The 20,459-nt window shown below is 36.2% G+C and overlaps 1 protein-coding gene across 1 annotated transcript in view; it reads left to right on the top strand.

Annotated features, from left to right (window-relative positions):
* Window positions 1-20,459, top strand: part of LOC122838891 (neuroligin-1-like) — a 215,610-nt gene that overhangs the window by 104,353 nt on the left and 90,798 nt on the right. The window contains exon 4 of the mRNA XM_044129921.1: window positions 8,391-8,450. Within this exon, the coding sequence (XP_043985856.1) occupies window positions 8,391-8,450 (60 nt within the window). The remainder of the gene's footprint in view (window positions 1-8,390; window positions 8,451-20,459) is intronic.

Below are 20,459 nucleotides of genomic sequence, written 5' to 3'. Positions count from 1 at the left end.
CAATATTCAAAATGTCTTCATTATGACAACTTGACATTAACCAAGAAATCATGATCTGACAAAAATTTGTTTTAAAAGTATTACTGATTAAACTTTAGCTTTAATAACATAATGCTACATAATTTTTAACAGTCATAAATATTCATGAAGACTTACTCATGTTCATGACAGGTGTTATGTAACAGCACAAAAGAAAATCTAGTTGTGTGTATCGGCTTGTTTTTATGAGTATAAATTGCCATGCAAAAAATTACTTCAACAAGATGAGATGAGTAAGAAATTTATTAATCCATGGAAGGTGAGAACAAAAATACAGAATCCAAGGAATCTGTCAAGTCTTCTCTGACTAATAGATGATTCTGGTTTCCGTTGTTCAAGTTCTGGTCAGAGAAGAGAGGCTTGATTGCTATGCAACAAGGTTTCAACACTGCTGGTCTTGTCAACAGTTTAGGAAAGAGGGTTGCATTTGATGTTAAACAGGACAGCTTTGATCCTGATTAGTTCTGGGTCAGGAACATAACACTTAGATAGTCCAGAGCACTGGTATCAGGCCAATACCAATGCCAATACCAATACCAGTATCAACATCAGTGTCATTATCATCAATTAGACCTTATCAAAGAAAGAAAGAAAAATATTTTCAAATTCTTTTCTATCCAGATATTTTAACTATAGGAATGCATCTAAAAATGTATGGATCTGCACATATAGGCTTACTGTAGAAAACACTTTACTGACAACAAGTGGGGAGTTCACACAGAGCACAGATGGTTTAAAGAAATGCTTACCAGTGGAGTACTTGAGACAAATATCAGGACATTAGTCAACTACCAAAATAATCATAAAGGAAAGTGAGGCCTAATGCAAACCTGCAATATGATTGCCATCAATATTTTTCAAGTATCTGAAGCTTCTTCAATATCTGGTGATCCACTGCTTTGACTTATTCAGATTATTTGCTAACTGGATGTAGCCTTATCACTTCTCTAGTCATGCCAGCACCCATGTCTGGTACATTTCTTTATGCGACAGCTCTGTCCAAACCAAACCTTTTACATTCCTATCACTGGACCAAATTATTTCAAGGTAATCCAGACACTCCTACAGAATGTGTCATTTATTTGCTTGCAGATGACTTAATTCACATCAGAATTTTTTGCTCAATTACAACTCCTGCTTTTACAGTGGGGAATGGATTCTATGTTTGTAGTTTAAATCCTGTGAGGATTTTATCTTTGGTTACTTGCAGATTACCTCTTTTGCTAGTTGTATATGTGATTGATGAAAGTTGTGTGTCTCCGTGCCAAAGATGGCCTTGACTGATGCATACATGGACCAATATATAGATATGGACAGCTCTTGTGTGGAGTGTGAATCAATGCATAGACTCTTTATGAAATAATTACCTAGAAGAAGGCTAGTCTGAGGGTTCAGCTTGGATGTTTGAGATAATTTTTGTAGGTGTTTGTCTGTATCACTCTTACTTCCCAGGTGGCTTTGGAGTGGTTCGTTCTTGGTCTGTCAAAAAGCATGAAAGTCCACTTTAACAGTCATCCATTTATGTGGTCTGCATGAACAGACATACAAAGACAGTGAACCAGTGGGCAAACATTGGTAGCATTTTGTTTTCAGGACTCATAGTTTTACTTGTCATGCTCTAAGTTATTCACCTCTAACATCAAGTGTGGGAGAAACATCCAATGTCATTATTTATTTCATATATTTAGAGCAAATGGAAACGTTTAAGAAAGACTAATGTTTGCATTTAGGCAGGTTTAGCTCTAAAGCCAGGGCAAACCTGCCACAAGAGCCACCGTTGTGTTCTTCACTGTTTTCTCTAGTGAATGCTGAAAGCTGACTAAAACCTTTTGTGAGAGTTTTTGGGAAACAGTGTCCAACCTCCATCTGGACCTTCAACAGCAATAAGTTGGGATTTAATTTCATACCTCCTTCGTCTTTCATTCAAAGTCTTCAATGCTTACCTTTGCTTTTAGACCTTGCCAAGTGAGCAAACACCCCTTCCCTTATGTGCTCTTCCTAAAGTCCTCACGACTTTCTAAAGGTTCACTGTGATGTTTAAACTATGCATAATTGATTGGCAGGCAGTATCAACATGCAGTGGCTGCTTTTGGAATAGCATTTTACAAAGAATATCTATTTCTGTTGGTCTAAACAAAGTCTTTCTTACTGAAGACACTCTTGGGCTCTTTAAAGTCCTTCTCACTACTTCTAACATTTTGTTGTGTTAGGAGATCTATTCTTATCTTATCTCACTGGAATTCTAAGATTTTTCCCAATTTTTTTACATGTATTTTTTACTCCTCTGATCATGATTATACCTTAAATAATACAACTGGCTTGATTTTCATCCAAATAAAAGCTTGCTTATATCACTCCAGTCTAGCCAGATTGTTCAGTCTGTATGCAACCTGTTTAAAAGACATAGTGCTGCCAAAAGCAGATGAAGAAATGAGGGGAAGAGTGTATGATAGCAGTGAGAGAAAATATAAATAAAGCTGTAATGATAACACACACAAGGACAGATAGATGAAAGTCCTATGTTCCCTATCAGAACCGATGTCAGCTGAGACCTCACCAGTATCTGTGGACGTGTCTCTCTGATATTCCACAGTGGCAGGTAGGGGGCTAAAGGCCAGTATCAGGACCTGCTTGTCACTTGATGATTTAGAAATGACACTTGATTGTAGGAGGACATGTTTCTCTCTCTCACCTTTTCTTGGTTTCTGTGATAAGAGCTGTCATGCAGCTGTCGTGTCTGCTCTGATCCCCACTAACCCCTTGATTCAAGAAAGATGCCATAGTAATTACAGCACATGTGCAATTCCAATGGCAGACACATCAGTCATGGGTTTTTATGTCTCTCAAGTTTTTGTTTGATCTTTTTTTTCCTAATTATTTTAGATTATTTATTGGAGAGTACATAGTGGTTTCAGGATTCAAATCTCAGAAACTCTCAGGTTACTTTGTGAACTTAATCCTCCTCTTAGGTTGCGGGACAAATTGACCCATTTTAAAGTTTAATTTTTTTTTATTTTTAAATACAGTATTTTTATTTTATTTTTATTTTTTTTTTGCATAAAACGTTTTTTATTTGTCTTAATAGAAACAGAGTGACAAATTGTAGAGTGACAAATTTGTGTATTTGTCACTGCATATAAATTGAAAATTTATTCATTTTACACATTTGAAACTCCCCCTGCATCTACTTTTTACATATATTCTGTTTGGGTCAATTTGACCCTGCAGTCAAGTTGAAAGGTAAAAAAGAACACAAAATCTCCAATGTTTCTTTGTAGCTATGAACCATATTTCACCACACAACACACGTTCATGCATATGTGCACTCATACAAGCCCACGTTCCCACTGTTCTCTATATTTCACTAGGAAACTGCGAGAAAGCAGGTGTTCATGCAACTTTTGATGGGAACCTTTTCTGCTCCCGTGAGCAAACTCCACCCACACTGAGAAGACAGCAATACCCAGTAGAAGTGGATGAAAACATAAATACTCTCTGCATGACTCATTTGTCTTGATTTTAATCACCGGGTCAATTTGACCCTGATCAGTATACATGTCTCAAGTTCAATTATAAAGATCACCCCTTGAAAAAAAAAAAGTAACATAAATTTTTTTTTACAAAAGAACAATTTCAAGAAAATTATTGTTTTTTTTCGTTTACTCATTTTTTATGTACAAATGAGTAAATGAGTAAGTTGTCGTCATTGATCCTTCATTTGTGAGAAATAAAAATAACATCATTGCACAAATATTGATTGAAATGGTTAGTATTTCAATCAAAAATGTTTTGGAGGATTTTTTTGGTTTCTGACACTATTGCATGATTAAACACTCCCTGGATCAAGTTGATCCACGAACATTACCTCAGAAACGAACATAACAGGAGGGTTAAGTTAAGGAATTTAGAATCTTGATTTTTTTAAATTAATCATCTTGATCTAATTGTTTTGGTTGCTACGCTTATCTACACCAATCATGTGTAGCATTATGACAATTTGTTCAGTAGCCAGGCAGCATTATACTCTAACCACTGCGATATGCGGTGTGTTTAGGAGCCTTTCCCTCAAAACCAGCTTTAATTTGGACAAATTCAGTAGCAGGGCCTCAAGTATAGGATTTGACCACATACTTCCCCATTGCATTAGTAAACATCATCAATTTTCTGTGGTCAACAAATTATGACAGACAACTGACAATAAATTATTGTTTTCTTTGAACTGAGTTGAACTATTTTGTCTACATATAATTTTGTGTTTCCGCCCAGCTACAGTTAAAAGCATACTTATGGAAGTCGGTCTCTACAAGACATTCCTGTGTTGTATTCATGAAACTGCGGTAAGTGCATCTTTACCGACACGTTTCAGTGTCCCTGTAAAGAAGCCGGATCCTTTCAGGAACAGGAAAAGGATGCAAAACCTTTGTTGTTTTATGGAATAACTACAGACATGGCCATTAAATTGGAATTTGTTTTTAATCGATTGATTTATTCAACAGACTCCTGGTCAGCATATACATCAAACGGAGACATGATTCACAACAATCTCAGGTGTATATTTTGACAATAACATATAAGCAGATACTAAATAAGATTTTCATTAAGCCCACAGTTCTGTAGTAAAATGTTTTTTTTTTTTTTACTGCTATAGTGTAATAAAATAATCTTAAATCTTGTGCTTCAGTTTTGACTGTAAGCAAAAAATCATCACAATGAAGATAAATATAGGCCTGAAAACATCAGTCAGCATGGAATAATTGATATAATGTGCTTTACTCAGTGAGTTGACTTAGTGGGAAAAAAAACTTTTTAATCATCCTGAATAGAATAGAATATACTTTATTGATAGGGGGAATTGCATATCCATTGACAAGCTACTCCATCTAAGGTGTTAATTATTAATAATACAAATATAACCATAAGAGATAATAAAAAAAAAAAATACATCTAAGAGTAGTTCAATAAATAAAGAAAAAATAAATAGCAAGCATGCACATGCAAATACGTTAATATAAAATGAGTGCAGAGAAAATTAGATTTAAATTAGTCATTGTTGGGTATTGTAAAGTCTAATGTCTACAGGCTGAAGTGATTTTCTGTGTCGCTCTGTGGTTCACTTTGGTAAAGTGAGTCAGTGGCTGGAGGTGCTCTTGAGTTCATCCAGCATTTCAGGAAGTGGATGAGACTCATTGTGAAAGACAACCTGCATTTTGGACAGGATGCTTCTCTCCGACACGATGGTCAGAGAGCCCAGCTTCACTCCAACGATGTTGCTGGCCTTCCGGATCAGTTTTTTCAGTCTGTTGATGTCCTCCACCTTCACCCTGCTGCCCCAGCATGACTGTTTATCAGAACCATTAATCAGTGACCAACTTCAGCCTTAGAAGACAAAGCTGCTCTGGGGGTGGAAGTTATGTTGCCTGTATCAAAAGCAACTGGTGAAGTGCTGGAATGGGCTGATAGTGTCAGATGGAGCTTGAGTGAGGCACTTCTGAGTTTTTGATATAAGCAGCACTGAAGGTGTTTACTCTAACTGTGGCTGGGTCTATTTTTCTTTAAAATAGACTGTTTGGGAGATTGTCTTTTATTTCTGTTTGTCCCATTTTATTTCTTTGCAATACTCTGCACCTAAAGAGAAAAAATGCATTAGTCTTTGGGGATATTGTAAATTACATCATGGGGGAAGACATTTTTATGACCAAACCCTGATGGTAAAAAGACCTGAAGTAGAATAGAGAGATGGGTGGTGCTGTTGTTTTCCCAGAAACTCATCTCTGATGATCAGAGGACTGAGGGAGCCAGGAAACATGTCAAGAGTTTAATCAGAGAGAGAACAGCATTAACCGGCTTTAATCCGGATTACAGACCAGTGAAGACACAATATCTGATTTTGTTCTCCATAATATCGTATTATCACTCAGCGTAATGCTAAAAGGTCACCATAAATGACCCACAGCATCCATAAAGTTCTGTTTTTAGAACAGGCCACACATCTCCAGGCAGCAGTCCAGCCGTTCGTCTTAAGCGTTCCACATTTTGAAAGAAGTGACTTTTGTGTCTAGTGCTCATTCAGCACTTCTAGGAAGCACACTCAGCTTTTGCTTATCAAATCACTTGTCAGATTCACAAAGGCAAGCTGAGAGAATGCTGTGGGACAAAATTATATGCAGGGAAACTTCTTCCACTTAAAGTTATTAGAAAGAAGTACTCGCATAGCTGAGAAGGTCTGGCTCATGAACATGAGCTACTGATGCAATTGTAAATCTACCCCACTGGGTTTACCTTTGTACTCTTTTTATGTGACTTTTTGTTTACATTTACTTTAATAGAGACTATGTGGATATAAAGTCAGACTGTTGCAGAGGATGCAGGTTGCAGTGCTGGCTGGTAATTGTAGTTGGTCAGATGAGCATTGGTGTTTCCTGGCTAAGCCAGTTCAAGGCCTGGTGGCATCACATGTTCTGAGTTCATGTCGCATAAATTGTTTCCTGCATGCCACACATCTTACAATCTTACTTCAGCATGTTTTTGATGTTATAAAGTTTACATGTCAGCATGTCGGTATGTTTGTACTTGTGTTTGTGTGTCTGTGTATGTTTCTGAAGGAGGTACATGTTTATGATTCTGTGTGAATAAAAAACCTTAAAGTGACAACATGTTGGATGGTTAAAGAAGCATCTGACCACTCCCCTGGCTGAGATTCAGTGATAGACCACAACAAAAAGAAAGTAATCAAAATAAAGTGCATCATTCAGCTAGTGAACGTTGAAGAATCATCCGTTGTCCATGCTGAGGTCTTGATGTGTGAGACTAGCTGACTTTAAAAGTCGACCTCTGTTCGAAGGTCAAATTAAAATGTATTTTAAATGTATTTAAAATGCATTGCTAAATACATTAAAATGTATTTAGCAATGTATTGCTAAGATATTCAAAAATTTCAAAATACATTGCGAGGGAAGAAATCCATTTCAGGATCACAACATAACGAGCATCTTATTCAAGAGTGAATGCTATAGAAGTCCATAAAATTCCATGTGTTTCAGTTTTACTTTCATTACTGTAGAATTACTGTCAGTTTCTTTCACAAATAAATAATAAGCTGCATTTTATATAATAATCCGTAGACAGCGTTACTGCCTCTGCATTAAGGCATAAACATTTAGTTAGAAATTAGGAATCATGTTCAACAATTTCAAGGCAATACTTAGATAAATATGAATTTTGTTTTGAGATACACATAATCCAAATTTTTGAAAGTCATGCATACACAAGTTAATGTTACATCAGTGTGACGCGCCTACTTTGATGCTGGACGCAGTCTGGATTCAATCACCCATTTAGGATGCATCCTTAGATCTCCTTTTTATACAGCGAATCTTCCCTGACATGTCAGCTTCAAGTCTGACCTGCCAAAGATAGCACATGGAAAAAAATAAAATAAATCCTGTTATTAGTACAGAAGTGTCAACTCACTCTCCTCATTTTGGGCCACATCAAGATCATGAGTGTTTTCAAAGAACCAGTCGTGGCAGAATGTATTTCTCAGTTTTTGTGCTAACCTAGCTAAGCCAAGCTAAGCAACCAGCTTGGTTTCGTCACAAAAAAGTAAATTCTCCTTTTAATGTTTTTCTTTCCTTTGTTATTTTGGATTTATCAATTGTCTAACAAGCCACATAGATTGATATTATAAATTTTTCCTACATATGTTGTTTTTCTAATCTATTAATCAGAATTCAATGTAGAAATAGAAAAAACAAACTATCAAATTGAAAGTTAATATGAACAAGAAATTGCTTTTAATTGTTTACGGTTTGTTTTTTTTCTTTTACAGTGTGTGCTTGTGTATTATTTAACACAAGATGAACTCTGAATGAACAACAGGTGGAGCTGGTCATGTGCTTCTGTAGCGTGTTATGCTCTTAAAGATACTGCTTCTTTTATTGTCTGTTTCTTTTGCAGCTATGCAGATAATTTTCAATTGTTCTGATAATACGTCAGAAATGTTGAATATACGCTAATATATGCCTAATGTCTTTTGATCCCATGGGTTCATCGTCAGTTAATTCTTCATTTTTACCAAAGAACTAATTTTTTTTGCTTCTTTTTTAAATTCCCTCTTTTTTGCTCTGTAACTATCTTAAAGCAAACTTTTCTGCACCAAATTCCGACTGTAAACATGTGAAACTGACAATGAGGTGACGTTTCTGCAGTCGGAGGGAGAATTTTTCTTTAAAGAAGTGATAAAAGACAATATTCACTGAGAACCTTTCTTATCTTTTGAGAACATCTTTTAAAGGCTGTGTGTGTTCTTGATGACCTTGTTTTCCTCCATTTTCTCCTTCTTGGTCCTATAGGTCCCCTTACAAAGAAACACACTGATGATTTAAGTGATAGTGACCGCACGGATGATGAAGGTATTTTTTCCCCCAAATGCCAATCTGATTTGCATGACAAGGGAAACCAGACTTACCCTTTCTCCTCCAATTTTTATCTTCTTTGATTTTCTTACATTTCTTGTCCTTTTTTTGAAAGTAATGGACATTTTCTTTTTGCTCTTTACTTGTAAACTCTTTTTGGGCTGAATGTGTTTTGTCCTTTTCAGCTTGATGTCTTGAAGTTTACATGTGTCCCACCATTCTTTGATATTAATACTGTAACATAAATTCTCTGCTTGGATTTGGTGTTTCCTTTACATTTTCTTTGTTTCTCTATGTTGCATCCCACCAGCAGATATAGAACCTATTAACCCCTCAGCCAGCTGTTGCCACATTTTTGCATGTTTTTTCCTTTAATTTGCCTAAACGTGGTTGTGTTGAGGGAACTCAGCCACTGGCTAATTTACTAACACTTAGACTTGTTCATGTTTCAGGCATCAAATCAAATGTTTCTATACAGTTTTGAGTGCTGTCTAGTTATAGAATCGGTACTCCAGTTGCATCTATTAACGTCTTGATTTTAAAATTATGCAATACTTAAACCAAAAAAAACAAAGAACAAAAAAAACATGAAACATTACCACCTAATATAACAAAATGCAAATGAAGAGAAAAACTGAAAAAAACCTTAAACTAATATCAAATAAAAATTATATTAAGTAACAATATTTTGAACCCTCTAACATATTTCCTGTGTACCATGTGTGCAAAAGGTAAAAGAGGAGAAGCTGCAGTATTTACTAAAGGTGAACCAAACCACTTTGACCACCAACTCACACAATATATATTCCTCCAGTTCTTTCCGTGCTACAATGTTTTTAAGGAATTTCTGACTCCCTTGGTGCCACAATCTCGCCAAAGGCTTCCTGTCCAATTTCAATTTCCAACCTGAAAAAGCAATCTAAGATTGAAACAACCTGAAATGTCAACACAGCATCAGGGCATGAGCAGAACTATTGTTGAAGCTAGACATTTACATACATGAAATAAAGAGACACACACATGCCCACGCCTGCACACGCACAGCCATACCCACACACCTTTTTTCCCCCTGTCATTCTGAAGTTATATCAGACCACACTTCTCCTGGTTAGATCACCTAGAATTAGCAAAACAATATCCATTTGCTAAATTACACAACAATGACAGAAAGATAATGTCAGATATTTATTCATTAATGTCTTCAAAATCAGAGGTTTATATGCAGGATAATTACTGTCTCTTTAAACAATGAGGGAAAGATTAGATGATGATGTCATGGCTTTGGAAACTTCTGATAGGTTAACTGATCCATGTAAGTTAATAGTATGCTAACCAGTGGAAGGACTTTAAGGTCTCACCTGGAACTCACTGCTCTTTGATGGGAAAGTCAGCAGAAATCATCCAAGATATCAGGAAGAGAATCATGGAGCTCCTGCAGTCTGGTTCATCCTGGGAAGAATTTATCAATTCCTGAAGGCACCGTTTTCATCTGCTCAATTATATGCAAATACAGACCTGATGGGAATGTCCAACCAGCACACTGCTCAGGAGGGGGAAAGGTAGCAAGGCGACATACAAACATGATGCCAGCCAGTTCATTCTGGAGGAATGGGCCAGAACTTCAGTAAACTAACTTCAGCCAGTCAGAAAAAAATGTTGGATGTGTCTTTTTTTTTTTTTTTTTTTGGTGTACGTTAACATCTGGTTTCAGCTGTATATATCTCTGGAACATATGCAATGCTTTACTCTTTGGTGAGTTCATGCATTCATTATCTGATTCTGCCAAGCTAATTTAATGTTTCCAGGTAAAAACTGGTGCAGTAAAATATCTGCTCTGTACAGGATTTTCAATCGCATCTGAAATGCATTTACATTTCATCCAAGCTGTTAATGCTGTAAAGGCACTGAGTCCAACATCAACACCTTCTATAAATTATGACAAACATGAGTTTAAGACTTTAGCAGTTCTCTTCTTGGTATTTGAATTGAGAGTAAAGCTCTGGCTGTGTGTTTCAGTTTCATATTCTCAATAAAAAAGAAATGGATAAGTTTTGCTTGATTGCTGCAGATAGTAACTCTGTTGTAAAATCACATCAGAAAAAAATGTCCTTGATAAAATCAGAGGAGAGTGTCATATCCCCTGAAGACTGCTGCAGTGCAGCTCTAATGACAGACAGAAGGTCTTAATAAGTCAGTTCTGCTGTATAATATCACGAGGCAAACAGAAGTTTCACCCAAATAAGACTCACAACCATCCGGATCCTTTTGATGTGTGCCACCATGTTTTTTTTTCTGGGAACTAGCATACATACCGAGTCTCCCAAACCCTTTCACACACACACTAACGAGATTAGTGAGAACCACACAGATTTATGCAGTAAATCCCAACAAGCCTCAAGTATTATCTTGATAAAGGATGCATGCAGGAAAACTAATCCAGTTTAACATAGAGGAAAATATGGCTGGGAAAACACATAGAACCAAAGTCTGTCAGGCCTGCTCTGATCTATTCCCAACCCCTCCACCCATTTCTCTCTACACATAATGTCTGAATACTCTTAACCTTTGACCCAATGTTGCCTTGTAGCGCTGTCAGAGAATATCCCCTGACCTCATCGCCCCTCGTGACCAGTAAATCTTGCATTTCCCTCTGTAGACTGTGAAGTTGGTGTTTGTAATCCTTTTTATGTCGAGAATAGAGATGTAACTGAGAAAGTCTCTAAAAGCTAGAGATTTGCCTCAAGCTCAAGATTTTCTCCATATAATGCTGAAGTAGTTAAAAATATAGATGTCATGAACTGTAGAATTCACAAGAGCTTATGCAGCTCAGAAACCTCATCATACCTCATATTCATCTTTTTTGGGTATCATATCTTGAATGGGCAAGATTTGCAAGTAGCTAATGCAAGGCCAACGGGGCCCTGAAGCCAAACCAGTGGTCATCAGGTTCAGGCCTGGAAAGCTGACAGATTTAGCTGATTAAAATCACACGCTGTATTATAAACCACCTTCTCAAAAGCACATCATCACAAACTTTTGATCAGTTTTAGATGAAGAAACAAAGCTCAGATTACCTGTTAAGATCAAACTAGGTGAGACCAAAAGTTTCTGTCATCTAGAAATGACTCTAAACCAAAACGTTCCATCATGGCTAATGCAAAGGCTTGTTTCAGTTCTTTAAACCAGCTTCACCTTTAACCTTACAGCATTGATTACAGACATTGTTTACGTTCCAGTAAAGACTCTCATGGTCGATTGTCTGTAACCGTGGAAAAGCTTCTCAGTCCTCCAGCAGACTACAATGCTCAGAGCTTAAACAGAAAACACCCAGACTTGTTTTTGATTCTTGAACACAGTTCACCCAAATGTTTACTTCACTTCTGATCATGGGTCAAGTGAATTATACTTATCACATTAATAGAGCAGTTATAGATCACTAATATAGTCACTGTAATTGCTACCTGGAACAAGTAAAATGTCTTCAAAAAATCCATTTAGTTTGAGTTTCATTATTGGCCTTCTCAACTGACACCCATCTCAAAACAGGATGTGTTCAAAATAATTTGTCTACATTGTCTTATTGTTCCACAGAGCCTCACTTCATCAGCTACCATTTTACATAACTGTACCATACAAAGAAATTAATACCAAAGTAATTCACAAAGAACAAATAAGCATTTGTTGAATTTCAATAGAATATATACACTCCATCAAACCTTAAAAAGAGTCCATGTTTTCACAGCATCTGAAAATCATAACCAGTCTTCAAGTAAAGCTTCAAAATGAGGAGCAAGAGCCAAAGCAACAGCGGAAGGTATTTTACTGAAAACATGTTAACTAGCACAGTTTACAGTTTCAGATTTTGGCTAATAAAACCCAAAATGAACGTCAAAATGGATGTATGAAAAGAACCACCATTATTCCTGTTTAAAATTAGTTTCACAATGCTTGATGGAAATCTTCCTACAGACTTGTAGGAAATTCTTCCACTTACTGAAGAGAGCATCTTAAACGAGGAGCATCCGAGTTCTGGATCTCTTGGCTCTTGGCTTTATCAAGCTTCTCTTTCCATCTAGCCCCAAACGTTAAATAGGAAAATGTTTTTAATGTTGAAGGAAATGTGGCATCTGTTCATTAAACTCTTCTCTCACAGACACTGGCTCTGCAGTAAGTAGAATTAGAGCCTTAATTTAGGCTGAGTATCTGCCAGTGCATTCATGAAAGCCCACCGGATCCCCCGGCTCTGTGCAGGTGAAATTGCTTTGAGTCTACCACTTGAGTTATTTGTCCCATGAATCTCGCGATATTTTAAGAGATTTAAAACGACTGCCTCCCTGTGTCCACCTCTGCAGCGATAGCGTGTAGCTGGATGTGCAGCTCAGCACTCCTGGCAGGTTCAAAGGCAGAACGCCGCTCTAGCCCGCTGGGGCTTATGATTGTGAATGCCTGGCAGAAAATGTAATGAAAGCCAGATTTATGCTCTGAATTTTAAGGCTAACAGCCTTAAGACTTTGATCAGCTGTTTCAGTCCAAATACATTTCTTTAAAAGTTTCACGCTTAACTTGTTGCTCTTGTGCCTTCTTTTGAAGCACCACTTATAACCTTTTCATGATCCAGGAGTATGAATAACAAATTCTTCTAAATTCTGTCCCAGTTTTTCAGATTGAGATAAGGAGTGCATGTTATCCAAACTCTGAAACAGGCCAGTTGCAGCTTCAGTATGTGACGTTACAGTAGAATTCATTAGTTATTGAGAACCTCAGCCACAGCCAGAAGACAGGATCATGGAAAGAAAAAAAAAAGAAAAAAAACAACTACTGCTTGTTAGTCTTGTTGGTTTGATAAGTCTTCAACATGAGCAGATGAAGAGGATACTAAAGTTGTTGCCGCAGCCTGCGGGCATCTCTCAGGGTTTGCTTTGAGAAATCTAAAGCTCCTGAATCTCTTTGATCATATCCTCATACCTGAGAAAGAAAAAAATGCAGACTAGCTATTCTCAGTAGAGAGAGAGAGACATTCCTTATTTCAGGAATGAAACACTCCAAGATCGTGTCTTATTTTCACATGTTTTTCTGTTTTTTTGGCTCACCTTAAAACAATCCAGGTTGGAACGACACTGATTTGTTTTCTCACTTATTCCTAGTTAGCTTAATCCAAAAGTAACACTCGGTGAATAAGAAGTAGATACTAAAGGAAAATTCAGTTAAAACCAAGAGCAGGCGATTGTAGTATTACAATAAGTAATCAATATTTATATGATTAGCAGTGGTTCTGGTAATCACTTTAAATACATCATTAAGTCATGTTATTAAAGATGATGAAACCCTCCACTAGATGAATGAAGATTAATTGAAAGGTTCTGAGAATGAAGAGGCTTTAGAGGATTGTTTTTGGCTCTCTGAAAGCCAATCAAAGCACTCCAGGAAGCATATAGTGAATAAAAAAAAACTGAAGATCTTATGGCTGCAATTTTAAATTACATTGTGTACTGGAACTTCTTTCACTTTGTAAATCCAGGTAAATGCAGGTAAATCCATCAAATTCCCACACAAAGCCGCTGCAGTTTTCCTTTAACCTCACCTCATTACCACTGACCTTCAAAGCAGAACAAAGGGAGGTCGGTAGAATAGCGATGCTGGATGTACAGTATCTCTCCAAGGCAGACTTTCATTTATTTTTTCAAGCAGTACTTGAGAGCTCATATCTACCAAACAGAGCAGGAGGACTGCTTACATTATCCATACCTGATCAAAAGTTCAGCATATTTACAGGAAACTTACTGAAGACCAAAAGTATTGTTTTGATTATCAAAATCCAAGACATGACAAATTGCTAAATATTTCAATCTGCGTGGGATCAATTAAGTTTTAATACCCACCTTATTTCTGTAACCCTTGATGCTGTCTGGACACTTGTCTGGAGCGTGCAAGGTCTCTTGCAGAAGAGATGTGAAAATATTCACTTTTACACTTTAAAATGAATAGCATAGTCATATTTGCATACTCTAAGCACATATACTAGAATATGTATTTGCTTCTCAAATCTCAATGCTTTGAACAAGGTGAAAAGGAAATTCAATTAAAATTGATGTGGCATTTTCTATGCTTTTAAATCTTCTAATTGGCAACTTTACCTTGTAGTTTGAGAATGTGGTCCACAATGGAAAGACGGGAATCTCGTGGCCTTATGAATTATGATACCAAACATAAAATGACACGCACAAAGCCAGGTTCACCATTTTTCCCCTGGGCTTTTTGTGAACAAAATGAATGGAGGCTACATTCATACAGCAGGCAAATATGTCCCATACCTAGGATTTTTTTTCCATCATCATCTGACCATGATACAATGTTTCCAAATCATTCAGAGGCCATTTCCATATGTGGTCCTAAATCAGATAGGTACAATATTGAAAGGTGATGTCACACATTATCCATGGTTTACGTCACAGTGTTTTGTACAGGAGGAGGTGAAAATCAGGAGACTCAAAACTAAATAACGGGTGACAGCAGAATGACTCATGTTGTGTTTGCTGCTCTAATTTTGCGCTCATGTCCACTGTTGCCTGTTTCAGATGCATCTCTACACACCTGCAGAGCAATAAGTACATCAAGCTACACAAGAACAAAAGTCTTGTGACAACAGTATTAACAATTCTTATAAACACTGAATGCAAGTCAGAAAGCTGTTGGGTGTAGTTGTACACAAGTAGTAGTGTTGCACCGATTGCACTTCTCTGGCAGATCACTGATCTTTAAAAAGCCTGATCTGCTAGTCCACGTTTTGCCCAATACTGTTTTTTTGGGGGTTTTTTGTCTGAAAAGTTGCTAAACATTGTTTCAAATTGCTGACATTGGAGTGACTATTGTTAACCATTTACATGCAGAAGTGACCTGGTGTGAGGGTCAGTGAGTCCTCTCTCACAGCAAAGCAACAGGACAGGATCTGAGTGGATTCTGATTGGATGCCGATTTATCACCCAGCCTTTTTATTGCTGCACACCTAGTATGAGGTGGGATATATGTTTACTTTTATAAAGACAGAATCCTGCATTTGATGTCCCTTTTTCTCTGTTCTTGTTCTTCGGATCTGCTGGTGATCACATTAAAACTATAATGCAAAGAACCAATAAAATCTCAGCAGAAATGTAGATTTCAATATTAAATTCAGGATGTGATGTTAGCTTCATGTACTGCAGATGCCACATTGGTCTTGATTTCTTTATCCGTATCTAGAAAAGACATCTCTCCTTGCAGAAATAACCCTGATGTGTATAATCCTTTAAAGGTGTAATTAGTAACAATATTTTATTATAATGTGATAATGATGCACCAGCTGTTTAAACATCATTGTTAATTTGGTACTTCAGCATGATTACAATGGTTATCACTACCATCAGCACCAACAGCCACCAGTCTCAGAATAATAATCACAGACATATATAATCTTGACTTCTATAAAGCAGCATGATTATCACTATCAGCTTTGACTTAAAGCTCAAAATCATGGGTCTAATTAAGTTGTCCTACAATTTCACATCATTCTATCATCATTGTCTATAAAATCACCATCTATAGCAGGTAACTAAAGTAACCACACTTGTGACACAACAAATGGTTATCATTTGAAGAGAGTTGGTTGTAGTTATTGTTACAATCACTGCTGCCATTGACATCAACATCAGTGTCTGTCTTGTTTGCTGCCATCTTCACTGTCAACATTGTAATGACTAAATTCATTTGTATAATGGCTTTAATTACGCTTATCATCACCACCATAACAGCTATTATCATCCTCATTACTGTCACTCATCACTTTCATCATCAAGGCTTCTCGATTTTGTTACTGAGGCTCATTGTGGCCAATATATAAAATTGGAGTTACACTTACCATGTTATATTATCAGCGCGCCAGCTATACATTTCGATTAATATTATGACATTAGCACTCTGAGTGACATGAAAATCACCATAGTGACTCACATAAATAATGTCAGTATTTTAATTGTAGAGTATAAACATTTAACCGTTTTCTATTGCACGTTTTTGGAATAATTTGGTGAGCTCTGTGACAAGATGCTGTTATTGTAGAGAAGAAAAAAACTACAGAGATTGATATCTGCTATGTTTATAGAAAATGTTAAAAAAGACAAATAAAATACTAACCAAGGTCACCCTTTTATCCTCTGTTGATTCCTCATTTCCTTTTGAAATGAAATCTTTATTTATTTAGAACATAAAAAAATAAACAATGCAAGAGAGAAAAAAAGAAATTGAAAAAGAAGAATGAATATACGACAACACACAACAAAAGGAGCAGGAAGAAGCTAATGCTTCGTAAATCCTTTCCCCAGTTGACTCGTCCAGTATAAACAATGTGCATTTCTCAATGTAGTCCATATGGTATATTTTTCCTCTACGTTACTGTACAACAATTTTTTTTTTCTGTTTTTATGATGCAGTCCCCACCATGCTAGGAGAATATATATTTCTGATGCTCTTCAATAAAAATTTCATAGAATTAAACACCCTTGGTATCAATCAGTTCTACAGCTTTTGAGTCACCTTAATGGCAGATGTATAAGGACGCCAAATGTGCTCCTTTCCACAATTCTCCTTCCATATTTAGTGTGGACGCTTTAATCACATGGTGTAGGAAAACTTTCCTAAACTTAAAATCTCTTTTTATTTTCACTGTAGTAACAGGTTTTCTTGAATGGTTAATTTTTAATTCCTCATGGACTCACTGATCTCCCCCTAGCCCAAAGTTCCTCAGTGATAACACATCCGCAGCATAAACAAAGTATGTTGCTGCATGCACCAATGAAGAGAGTCAGAAAGCAAGATGAGTCGCTCATTTCTGGGCAGCAGAAGATGAAAGTGACTCCATGTTTTGAACGTCACTTTTTCAGGACTTTGAACTCCACAAATCATGTCATCCTTTCTGCTTGCAACATGGTTTATATCAGAGCCTTGTCAGGGACTCCAACTTCCCATTACAAACACTTCTGCTTTTAATATTTTGATGATTTGTGTCTGTTAGAAACTGAAAATTGCAAAACTTATGATGACTCAATAAATACCGGTAGCAGTATATTGGTTTCCTTTCAGTCTGAACTCAATTAAAAAAAATTTTAACCTTCAAAAGCTTGTACCAGCGATTCACACCTACTGTTTCACCATGTCACTTTGCTTACTTTGTGGAACAAGCCATTGTAAAAATGTTTTATTTTATTTAAGAAGTAAAAAACAAAAACTATCAACAAATCAAAGTCCATCTATCCATTTTCTAACACCCTTGTCCCTTGTGGAGTCGGGAGATGCTGGTGCTTATCTCCAGCTCACGTTCCAGGCGAGAGGCGGGGTACACCCAGGACAGGTCGCCAGTCTGTCGCAGGACAGGACACACAACCATGCACACACACACTCCAGGAGAATTGAGAAAGACCAATTCACCTGACAGTCATGTTTTTGGACTGTGGGAGGAAGCCGGAGAGAACCCACGCATGCATAGGGAGAACATACAAACTCTGTGCAGTAAGACCCAGGGTCAGGAATCCAACCCAGGACGTTCTTGCTGCAAGTGGCACAGTTGTGCCACTGTACAGCTCAAATCAGAGTCATATTCAATAAATTACACTAGTACTGAAAGTTTATTTATTTCAGTAACTCATTACATAAATTCAATAAGCACAGGAAGGTGTTTTCAAGCTTTTATTTTTGTTAGTTATGATGATGTTATGAAAACACAACATTTAACATAAGAATATTACATCACAGCCTTAAAAAAAAAACATTTTATTACAGAAATATGAGATTAAAAATTATGGTTAATAACTGATTAAGAGTGTTTAAGATATACTTATTATCTTCCAAATGATCCTCATCAATAGCATCTTCTAATTTAATGAATATGAATGTATTTAGGGAGGTGCAACAAGTTTTTTAAACAAGTACAGTTAAAAATAAACAATAAATATAAACTGCAGGTCTGGGCACCACTTATTAAAAGCCTAGTTAGCACTAAGCTTAAAGCACTACTATTAAACACTAATTCTGCTAATGCTAAATCACTACACCAACGAGGTTTTGGTGGATTAGCTGCATCATATCTGCCCTTGACAGACTATGATGGTCAAAATCAAATTTGGTTTTGACACCATAATTAGCATGTTCTGTAATGTCCTTAGATGTTGTATTCATGTTTATATCTTGTTCTTTAGTGTCCGTGTTTTATTTTGTTCCAGCATGTTTCTTGTTTGAAATGAAGCTCAAGCGAGTAAAAGGAACTGCTGCGTCATCACCCACTTCAAAATAAGCGCATGACTATAAACATCCAACTACTTGAAGAATTAGGTGATAACCAAAACTTCAACATAGATAATGAACTTCATTCAACTGAAAGTTTACAAAACAGCCAAATATATTAACTTTTTAAAATCTACTTGGAGCAATTAATTATTATGTGTTCTAAATATGTTGAAAGTTAGCAAAAACACTAAAGTGGAAACAAAAAATTACTGCATGTTAATACACATCAAGTCATTGTAATTATATCAAAGTTCAGAAAGCCACAATTTCAAAGTCAAAGTCATAAAATAAGATTTAAATGATTGCCATGGAAATAGGGTAGCATATTCTGATTTAGCTCACTGATAAAAACTAAAACACTGACTGACACTCAAAAAGATCCCTTGGAGGAATGGTCAAGTTTGGCCACAATGTTATATATAAGGAAAGGAAAAATATAGTATATATCATGCTTTTATTAGAAACTCAAAACTGAGATCAAGCGGTGCAGGCAGTCATACACATCCTGTAAATTTCTTGCAAAAGATAAATCCAACCTGCTTAATCTGCACAGGCTGAACATGCTACTGGTTCACCTGTGAAAAAATGATGTCATTGCTTACTTGTTGACTGTTTGAAGTTGAAATTCAGTCATGACGAATAGATCATGTTGTTTTCAAGGCCAACAAATACTTGTATGGTAGAAATTTGCATATTTTCCATAAGCCTACAATTCTATGGTCAGCTCTAAACTTCCCTACTGGCTTAATTTGTTTTTATATCTTTGTTTATAACACGTGTAGTTTTCTACATTTGCATTTGGATGTAAATATTTTTAGAACATAGGACAGACCATTTATACCATAACCAACCAGCATACGTTCTTTTTAACATGACTGTACATAACTATTGTTGTGCTGCAGTAAGCAAATTATGTCCATATAGAACCATTTCTTTTGGGTTCTTAATTATTATTTATTTATTGTTTTTTATTGAGATAAGATTTTAATAATGATTTTTTTTTTTGGTAAGATAAGGAAAGTAAGAGGGTAACTACTTAAATGCAGGTCAAGGATTGCAGGTTTTTTTTGTTTTTAGTGTCGTTTGAACAAACATGCAGATGGAGCTGCAATTTATTTATTTTAGTTTCATACAATCTGTATTTTATGACATAAATGACAACCAAATCATTCTAGAAATTATTTAACTCTAAATAAACTTCCAGACTTATGTTTTGTCATATTAGCAAAACCTTTGATTTATTTAAACAGAAAGGTGTCTTATTTAACTTCTAATTAGTCCTGTTTGCTACTTTTGTGTTTCAGAACTGTAACTTAAAGGCAATTTCTCTACAGCTAAATAGATAAATAAAGCAATTACCTAATGGCAAATTTACATCTCAATGACCTGAAAGACATTTTAGAAAAGGCCAAACCTATCGTTGTATTTACTAGCAGATTTTTCTGCAGATTAATTGCTCAGTTTCTGCATCAGCTTGATATGACAGGTCAGATTGCCACTCCTGCCTGTTGACAGCTGATTTCCTGGAGTATAATCAAGACTCCTCACTTTAAGTATTTTGTTTCATTAACACAGAGAGTGTGTGAAATTTAAAATGGTTCACAAAATAAATCCCCATATACCAGTCAACACTGTCCAATTCTTTGAATGGAAAAAAAGAAAAAAAATCAATTTGATGCCTGAAGCTAACAAGGT

Source organism: Gambusia affinis, linkage group LG10 (assembly GCF_019740435.1).
Source record: "Gambusia affinis linkage group LG10, SWU_Gaff_1.0, whole genome shotgun sequence".
Classification (NCBI taxonomy): domain Eukaryota; kingdom Metazoa; phylum Chordata; class Actinopteri; order Cyprinodontiformes; family Poeciliidae; genus Gambusia; species Gambusia affinis.
This window is presented reverse-complemented; position numbering and strand designations above follow the sequence as displayed.